The 9906-nt window shown below is 51.9% G+C and overlaps 1 protein-coding gene across 1 annotated transcript; it reads right to left on the reverse strand.

The window, feature by feature from the left end:
* Positions 1-3118: 3118 nt before the first annotated feature.
* LOC135890953 (C-C motif chemokine 3-like) lies at positions 3119-5970 on the reverse strand. Its single transcript, XM_065418432.1, has 3 exons — positions 5898-5970; positions 5462-5576; positions 3119-3206 (listed from the first exon to the last, which is right to left on the reverse strand). The coding sequence occupies exons 1-3, from the start codon at positions 5968-5970 to the stop codon at positions 3119-3121; spliced, it is 276 nt and encodes a 91-aa protein (XP_065274504.1).
* Between the last annotated feature and the right edge of the window lie 3936 nt (positions 5971-9906).

A 9906-nucleotide genomic window follows, 5' to 3' on the forward strand; every position in this document is an offset into this window, starting at 1 on the left:
ACTCCTGGAGGTGCCAGGCAGGCGCTAGCTGGATCCTTACGGGGAAGGGAGACACGTTGGTGTCTATAAGGGAAGTGTCTATTGCTGAGTCTTACACTAGGTGTCCTCCGGGGAAATACTTATGTCCATGTCCAATGGATCTGGATCCAAATCCATGGCGGACACTCAGCAGGACTCCAGCCCTTTGCATGTGTAACCCAATCAGCGGGGAGCTCTGTCCCCATCTCCCCGTCTCACAGGGGCGTTGGAACAGGTTTTATAGCGGGGGTGCTGAAAGCCACTGAACAAAACTGTACACCCTGTGTATGATGGAATCCACTTCAAGCCAGCACCGCCAGCGCCCCTAGCTCCAGCACCCCTGCCGTCTCGCAGTGGTTGGGCCCCATATAGAGCTTGCTGAGTCTACTACAGCCTTGACCACCAGAGGTGGGTCTTTGAGCTCAGACAGTAGAAGGTCCCGCGCTTGGACTCAGAGGTCTCAAGTTCAGTGCCTGGCCCAGGGGTGTAGAATTACACATCCCTGAACACTCACCTGCTTCCCTCTGGGAGCCTGGTCTTGTAAGGGTTAAGTCTGTTGCCACGTGCAACTCCTGTGGCCTGCAATCCCCATAGCAACCAGGTAAATACACAGCCCATTGACATGTCACCAGTGACCTAGGCAGGAATCCAGGTGCAAACTGCCCCCTACTGGATGGGACCAGAGCTACACAGCTGCATGTCGCAGCACTGTCCTGAGGGCAGGCAGTGAAGATTTGCCTTTCACTCCAGCGGTGAGGGCCTATGCATTTGGAGCAGGGCAATCTGGTTCCTGTCCCCAGGAAGTTACAAGCGGTGCAGCATGGGGACAGCTGCGTAGCTCCTAGATAGACAGAGATTATATTTATACCAGGGTAAAGTCATCCCTAGGATAATGCCAGTAGCTTCCGTGGAATTACTCTGTGACTGATCCGGCCACTGTGTCTAAAACATGGTGGGTTTCATGAGGCTGCGTGCTGGGCAAGGCCGGCTCCAGGCACCAGCTTAACAAGCAGGTGCTTGGGGCAGCCAAGGGAGGGGGCGGCACCTGCGGCAATTCGGGGGCGGCAGGTCCCTCACTCCCTCTAGGAGCGAAGGACCTGCCGCTGAACTGCCGCCGCCAATCGCGGCTTTTTTTTTTTTTTTTTTTTTTTTTTTGCTTGGGGCGGCAGAAATGCTGGAGCCGGCCCTGGTGCTGGGGCCACACAGAACTTCACAGCCACAGAGGAGCGAAAACTCAGAGCTTCCTGCTGCAAAAGCACCAGCCCCTACCACTGGTGCCAAAGGAAAATATTCCATAGCTGTTAGCAGTGAGGAGTCCCGGACACACAGTCAGGCAGCTGTGATTCAGCCCCGTAGAGAGCAATGCACCGTTATAAACTAGCCAGGGTCACCCAGGTAGTCAGTGATAGACTGGCAATAAAACCCACCCATCTGCCAGCCTTCAGAGCCAGGACTAGAACCCAGGAGTCCGGGCGGCCAGCCATAGTTCTAGCCTACAAGTTACAGAAGAAGGCAAGGTGCAAACTCAGTCCCGAGGGTTAAGGCCAGAAGCATCAGTCCACACCACTGGAACAGGTCAGAGTTGATGAACCGCACCAGGTCCGAGCCAAGTAGGTCAGCCAAGGCAGGGCAAGGTGTCAGGAGCAGAGCAGGAAGGAGGAGCAAGGCCAGGTATCAGAAGGAGGGCTGGGGCCAGGACCCAGGAGCAGGGCTGGGGCCAAGAATCAGGAAGGAGGAGCAAGGCTGGGTATCAGAAGGAGGGCTGGGGCCAGGAATCAGGAAGGAGGAGCAAGGCCGGGTATCAGAAGGAGGGCTGGGGCCAGGACCCAGGAGCAGGGCTGGGGCCAAGAATCAGGAAGGAGGAGGAAGGCCGGGTATCAGAAGGAGGGCTGGGGCCAGGACCCAGGAGCAGGGCTGGGGCCAGGAGCAAGGCCAGGTATCAGAAGGAGGAGCAAGGCCAGGTATCAGAAGGAGGGCTGGGCCAGGACCCAGGAGCAGGGCTGGGGCCAGGAACAAGGCCAGGTATCAGAAGCAGGGCTGGGGCCAGGACCCAGGAGCAGGGCTGGGACCAGGAACAAGGCACGGTATCGGGAGCACACAGAAGGGTCTGTTACAGCACCAAGCCAGAGATCCCCCTAGTTGCACAGCAGCCTACAGGTGTTTTCCCTATGCCTTATATAGCATGCCTGGGCCAATCAGGAAACACCATGGGCACTGCCAGTCAGGGCCTCTGTGGGCGGGACATCCGGTGGGGCGTGAGCCAGTAGGACTCATAGCTTGCAGTTCTCCCAGTTGCCAGAGGTGGCAGTATGGACACAGCAGCTGCCTAGGAGCTACCCAACCTGGGTTCCAGGCCTGTGGCTCCTCCCACCTGTTGGTTCTCAACTGGGGGTCCTGAGTCGTGGGAGGGGGTGTCATGAACAGGAATCAGGGGGTCACAACCACCCTCTCCTTCCCATGTTGCTAAGTCAGGGAGGGGGCCTAGTATTGAAAAGGTTCAGAGCCAGTGTTCTAACCACCAGGCCATACTCCCTCCCCCATCTTTGACTAGAGCTGTTCACTCGTGTCTCCAGCCCTGGCCCCACACTGCTCCACTGCAGGCAAATTTCACCCTTGTTTTATAAATATAACTTGGTTTTTCAACCTTATCCCTTTAACTTCCAGCTGTAAAAGGTTGGGGTTGGATTATTTTAATTGGAAATTGGTATCACCAGAGGTATGCTGCTGAGACCCTCATCCCCCCAGATCAGGGATCACTCCTGCAAAAGCTTCAGAGAGACAGCCCGGAGCATTCAAAGGTGCGCAGGCCCAGAGATATGTGCAAACACATCACATTTTATGATCTTGAATCCTAAATCCTCATTAACAGGCACAGCCGAAGATTTCAATTGCCTTTTTTTATTTTGTTCAATCAAAAAAAATTGACATTGATTTAACTTAAACACAAATAATTTAAATATAATAAATTGTTGTTCTAGTTCAAAAATAAACATTACAAATAATATATTAAAATAAGTTCTTTGTGGGAGGAGCAATTGCCTCCCGCGACCTTCAGGGGCTTTCGGGACGGTCGCCAGCAGCTGTTGCCGTCAGGGGCTCGTCAGTTTTGTTTCACGTGCTTGATGTACTCCTGGACCCATCGTGTATTGGGATCGGAGCAGACTTCCCGGCCTTTTTTAGTGGTAAAGCTGCAGAGATAAAAACTCGGTTCAGAATCTTCACAGGGAGAAGAAGGAAAGTGGATCCCCTGGGACACAAGCTACGGCAGAGCAGATCGTGGACACCAGATGGATTCTGTGTTGGCCAACAACACTGAGCATTTTTAAAGAATAATCAGCCAATGAGGACTCTGCTTTTTTAAAGGTGAAACCTTCGCTGAACCCTACTGTGGAGAAGCTGATCTGTGACTGACTGCCGCACATGTCAGGCCTATTGTCTCAGCCAATCAGAATGCAGCAGGTCAATAACGTTACAGCGAGTGCCTGTCACTCAGCTGTAGCACCATCCCCCAGACAGAGGGATTTAAGCTGCCTCCGACCTTGGATATCATGGGGATAAAATCACTGGATCAGCGTCTCCAGCTTTGACTTTACCACCGGGGCCTCACCCCAGCAGGTGACCTTACCCTGGTGCAATGTCCAGCCCTTGACATAAGGGACATCCTCCTAAATTCTGGTCCCACTGAGCCACTACCCTGGTGTGACAATGCGGTTCTGGCGGGACCCAACTGAGAGTGCCAACTCAGGACAAATTGCTAAAACAGGGCAGTTACAGCCCAAGGCTGGGGTTTCTCTACCTCTAAGGCAACCAAACCAGCCAGACTAAGCGGACTTCGGTCTCACCCCACTGGCTAACCGCAACCTCATAAGCAATTTCCTTAGACACTCCAGTTTCCCAGTATCACCACCAGTGCCGCTCGTTATGGGGGATAAATGGCTATGAAAACCAATATCCCAATATACACAAAAAGGGTTCTCTCGATCCCAAAGGACCAAGCCCCAGATCCAGGTCAATATACAAATCAGATCTTTCCCACAAATCACGCTGTTACCAATCCTTTAGAATCTAAAATCTAAAGGTTTATTCATAAAAGGGAAAAAGATAGAGATGAGAGCTAGAATTGGTTAAATGGAATCAATTACATACAGTAATGGCAAAGTTCTTGGTTCAGGCTTGCAGCAGCGATGGAATAAACTGCAGGTTCAAATCAAGTCTCTGGAATACACCCCCACTGGGATGGGTGTCCGTCCTTTGTTCAAAGCTTCAGCTTGTAGTAAAGTTCCTCCAGAGGTATGAAGCAGGATTGAAGACAAAATGGAGATGAGGCATCAGCCTTTTATAGTCTTTTCCAGGTGTAAGAACACCTCTTTGTTCTTACTGTGGAAAATTACAGCAACATGGAGTCTGGAGTCATATGGGCCAGTTCCTGCATACTTTGCTGAGTTACAAGGCGTATCTGCCTTCTCTCCATGGGTCCATTATATAGCTGATGGTCCTTAATGGGCCATCAAGGAGGCTAGGCAGAGCTAATCCCAGCTTGTCTGGGATGTCACCCAGAAGCATAGCATAAGTTTGCCATACAGACAGTATAGTGCCAAGATTCATAACTTCAACTACAAAACTGATACACACATATAGACAGCATAATCATAACCAGTAAACCCTGACCTTGTCTAAGACACCCCATTTGACCCCCTTTATACAAGATTTGGGTGCCACTACAGGACCTTGGTTGCAACAATGATCTATATGGTCCCAATTAATGTCAATAACGTCACACCTGGTTCCATGCATATCCCTTCTGCTGACTCACTTCTTCCTCCATGCCCATGCAATGAGTATCAGCGATCATCTAAAATGGTGTGTATCCCTAATCTGAGCGACCCAGGGGGATCACTGCTGCAACCCTTCTTCTTCCTCAGTCTGTCCCCTGCCCACCCTTTGTTACTCTCGCTAGTGGTGTGCTTGCAGGTTAGATCCGCAGCAGGTGTAGCTATGCCCATTTACCCCAGCTGTGGCTCTGGCCCCGTCTGCCCCTACTGGAATGCTCAAGATACCCCGGCTTTCTTGCTGCCCGCTCAAAGAGAGCTGCATGAGAATGCTTTCGCAACCCCCTGCTGCTGAGTTACTCGTGGAACTGAAAGCTGTGTCAGTCCCTGATGCAAGAACCCAGAGCAAGGGCTCAAGCATGAACCTTCTCCATGAGTCTGCAAAACATCAATCTGTCCTTGTTCTCTTAAGCTACCTATTGTAGGTATTTTGAAGGCCTCTAGAGGCCACAGGGGAACGTGGAGAACTTTTGAATAATTGTCTTTTACCCAGGGGTTAAAAATGCCTGACATTTGTATTACAAGAGCCCTGAAGATTCCCTCCCAAATCCGTTCATCCTATAGGGTTGTTTCTCTGCATGAACATAGAACATCTGCCCGAAAATCATACTCACATTACAGCCGGCAAGGAGCACTTGATGCTGGTGTGCTGGTACTTCACCACAAGGCTCCGTGGGATTGGCTTGGAAACATAGCTGAAGCAGCAGGAAGTTGGGGTGTTGACGCCATCTGGAAGGAAAGAAGAGACTTGAATGATTCTCTAACCCATCGCTGACGGTGTCTGAGGATCTGAAGGCTTCTCCTGCAGTCCCAATAGGGTTAGCTGACCCTCAGCTCCACCCCTTGCTGTCACTGCTCACGGGCATCTCAGAGAAGGAAGACCCCTGAGATACTTCAGCTAGACCAACTGAAGTTTATGGCTGTTTCATGGGCTCCCTCACTACAAGCCTTCCTACACCTGAAACCAACCTTGACATAGTCTGAACCGCAGTGAGAGTGAGAGTGAGAGCTCCGAGCGCTGCAGGAAGGCAGAAGAGAAACAGGACTTACCAAGCTGAGAATGGGCCTGGGAGCAGAGGGCAGCGATGAGGAGAACAGCGAAGGCAGCCACACAGACCTTCATGCTTCTGCTGGGTGAGGAGGAGCGGCAGCAGCTGAACAAGAGCAGGAATTCTTTCAAGTTCTCCTCCTTCGTCTGATGCTGAACCACAGACCTTTGTGCCAGCTTTATACAGCAGAATTTTAGGGAAACACAGACATCAGATCAAGTACGTGATGACACACAGACCCAAATTTTGCTGAGTTGAGAAATCAAAGAGGAAGTTGAAATCTAGAGTGACTCTCAAATTCCATTTCGGTGTTTAGGTCATCAAAAGTCCTGGAAAAAAGGACAAAGGAAGCGAGGACATGAGTCCATCGTGGTAACGGTGGCAGGTTTGTCTTTGAACTAACACACCTGCCTTTGTGGGGGAGTAGGTGTGACACAAGACTCATAATGAAATCGGAAGTCTTGAGTCCCTAATTCAAATCCAGCCCAGGTCATTGGTGATTGAAGATCATTACCTTAAGCTTCTGGGGACAGGAACCTACTGTCTGTGTGAAGCTCGTTGGGGAAGGGGGCGTCTTTTTCTTCTCCACTGATGGGGATTCCACAACCTCCCTTGGAAACCTGTTCCAGAGCTTAACTACCTTTATATCTAGAAACAGATATCTTGCATGATCTAAAAAATAAAAAGGAGTCCTACAAAAAATGGAAACTAGGACAGATTACAAAGGATGAATATAGGCAAACAACCCAGGAATGCAGGGGCAAGATTAGAAAGGCAAAGGCACAAAATGAGCTCAAACTAGCTACGGGAATAAAGGGGAACAAGAAGACTTTTTATCAATACATTAGAAGCAAGAGGAAGACCAAAGACAGGGTAGGCCCACTGCTTAGTGAAGAGGGAGAAACAGTAACAGGAAACTTGGAAATGGCAGAGATGCTTAATGACTTCTTTATTTCGGTCTTCACCGAGAAGTCTGAAGGAATGCCTAACATAGTGAATGCTAATGGGAAGGGGGTAGGTTTAGCAGATAAAATAAAAAAAGAACAAGTTAAAAATCACTTAGAAAAGTTAGATGCCTGCAAGTCACCAGGGCCTGATGAAATGCATCCTAGAATACTCAAGGAGCTAATAGAGGAGGTATCTGAGCCTCTAGCTATTATCTTTGGAAAATCATGGGAGACGGGAGAGATTCCAGAAGACTGGAAAAGGGCAAATATAGTGCCCATCTATAAAAAGGGAAATAAAAACAACCCAGGAAACTACAGACCAGTTAGTTTAACTTCTGTGCCAGGGAAGATAATGGAGCAAGTAATTAAGGAAATCATCTGCAAACACTTGGAAGATGGTAAGGTGATAGGGAACAGCCAGCATGGATTTGTAAAGAACAAATCATGTCAAACCAATCTGATAGCTTTCTTTGATAGGATAACGAGTCTTGTGGATAAGGGAGAAGCTGTGGATGTGGTATACCTAGACTTTAGTAAGGCATTTGATACGGTCTCGCATGATATTCTTATCGATAAACTAGGCAAATACAATTTAGATGGGGCTACTATAAGGTGGGTGCATAACTGGCTGGATAACCATACTCAGAGAGTTGTTATTAATGGTTCCCAATCCTGCTGGAAAGGCATAACGAGTGGGGTTCCGCAGGGGTCTGTTTTGGGACCGGCTCTGTTCAATATCTTCATTAACGACTTAGATATTGGCATAGAAAGTACGCTTATTAAGTTTGCGGATGATACCAAACTGGGAGGGATTGCAACTGCTTTGGAGGACAGGGTCATAATTCAAAATGATCTGGACAAATTGGAGAAATGGTCTGAGTTAAACAGGATGAAGTTTAACAAAGACAAATGCAAAGTGCTCCACTTAGGAAGAAAAAATCAGTTTCACACATACAGAATGGGAAGAGACTGTCTAGGAAGGAGTACGGCAGAAAGGGATCTAGAGGTTATAGTGGACCACAAGCTAAATATGAGTCAACAGTGTGATGCTGTTGCAAAAAAAGCAAACATGATTCTGGGATGTATTAACAGGTGTGTTGTGAGCAAGACACAAGAAGTCATTCTTCCGCTCTACTCTGCTCTGGTTAGGCCTCAGCTGGAGTATTGTGTCCAGTTCTGGGCACCGCATTTCAAGAAAGATGCGGAGAAATTGGAAAGGGTCCAGAGAAGAGCAACAAGAATGATTAAAGGTCTTGAGAACATGACCTATGAAGGAAGGCTGAAAGAATTGGGTTTGTTTAGTTTGGAAAAGAGAAGACTGAGAGGGGACATGATAGCAGTTTTCAGGTATCTAAAAGGGTGTCATAAGGAGGAGGGAGAAAACTTGTTCACCTTAGCCTCTGAGGATAGAACAAGAAGCAATGGGCTTAAACTGCAGCAAGAGAGGTCTAGGTTGGACATTAGGAAAAAGTTCCTAACTGTCAGGGTGGTTAAACACTGGAATAAATTGCCTAGGGAGGTTGTGGAATCTCCATCTCTGGAGATATTTAAGAGTAGGTTAGATAAATGTCTATCAGGGATGGTCTAGACAGTATTTGGTCCTGCCATGCGGGCAGGGGACTGGACTCTCGAGGTCTCGATGACCTCTCGAGGTCCCTTCCAGTCCTAGAATCTATGAATCTATGAATCGAGCCGCACTCCGGCTGTGTTCACCGGGCTTGGGTCCGGCCCAGAGTCCCTCGGGGGGCCGGGGCCGGGCCGCGGGGGCCAGGCCGGGCCGGGCCGGGCGGGCCGAATCTGAAGCCGCGGGGGCCGGGCCGGGCGGGCCGAAGCCACGGGGGCCGAAGCCGAAGCCGCGGGGGCCGGGCCGGGGGGTCCGAAGCCGAAGCCGCGGGGGCCGGGCCGGGGGCCGGACCCGAAGCCCCGGCGCGCTCGGCCGGAACTGGGGCCGGACTAGGCCGTGCCTCCCCGGAGCCCTTCTCGCGCCCCCCGCCACCCCGGGTTACCTGTTGCTGCCTGCCCCTGCTTCTTTTCAGACTTCCCACGAACCACTGATTCGCGGGAAGCAGGGGCTGGGGAGGAGCAGGGGGCGGAGCGTTCAGGGGAGGGGAGGAGGGGGAAGTGAGCTGGGGGCGGGGTGGAGAGCTGCGGCGCGGGGCTCTCTTGGCGCGGGGCCCAATTCAGCTGAATCGGCCTAAAGCCGGCCCTGCACAGACCTGTAGGTAGCAGAGCCAGGGACCGGGGCAGTGAAGGGTCTTCACTTGCGGGGACAGGAGAGTCTGGCTCTCCAGGTGAGTGTGGTGGGTCCTGGCCGCCTGCCTCTGGCAGACGCACCGGAGCTGCCCCTGGTTCCACACGCAGCCTGGCTGGTTGCTGGTCTCCCTGGGGCGGGGAGCTGGCGGGATGCTGGAATCAGAGGCAGATGGGTGACCGTCACCGCCGGGCAGCCCCCTGCAGAGCCCCAGGAAAGCCAGCAGTGCCCGGCCCTAGGGCAGGAGAGGCCAGTGGGCAGCTAGTGACCCTGTGCTGGAGGAGCTGAGCTGGCCGGTGGCGGCAATGCTGCGGAGAGGCAGGGATGGGACTCTCAGAGTCTGCTGCTCTGCTGGTCAGTCTCTCCAGGGGAGCAGAGCCGTGGATTGGGGACCTGGCTAGCAGGGGCGTAGCCAGGTTCTAAGAGCAGGGGGAGCGAACACACACAAAAAGGCATCACCAAGGCCGGCTCCAGGGACCAGACAACGAAGCACATGCTTGGGGCGGCACCTGGTAAGGGGTGGCCAATCTTGGGGTGGCGGGGGGCAGCGTGGCGCAGCATTCCGCGGGGGGGGGCGCTCCGGCGGCACGGTGCTCGGCCGGGGGGGGGGCGGCACGGGACGCGGCGCTCGGCGGGGGGGGGCGGCGCGGCGCTCGGCGGGGGGGGGCTCGGGGAGCGGAGCTTTTTTTTGCTGCTTGGGGCAGCAAAAAAGTTAGAGCTGGCCCTGGGCACCACCCGCTGCAAAATGCTTCAGGATGCTCAGAGAGAAGCATAAGTACAAAGTACTATGATGAAGGACCCGTGTCATATCC

The sequence above is a fragment of the Emys orbicularis genome, chromosome 17 (assembly GCF_028017835.1).
Source record: "Emys orbicularis isolate rEmyOrb1 chromosome 17, rEmyOrb1.hap1, whole genome shotgun sequence".
Lineage (NCBI taxonomy): Eukaryota > Metazoa > Chordata > Testudines > Emydidae > Emys > Emys orbicularis.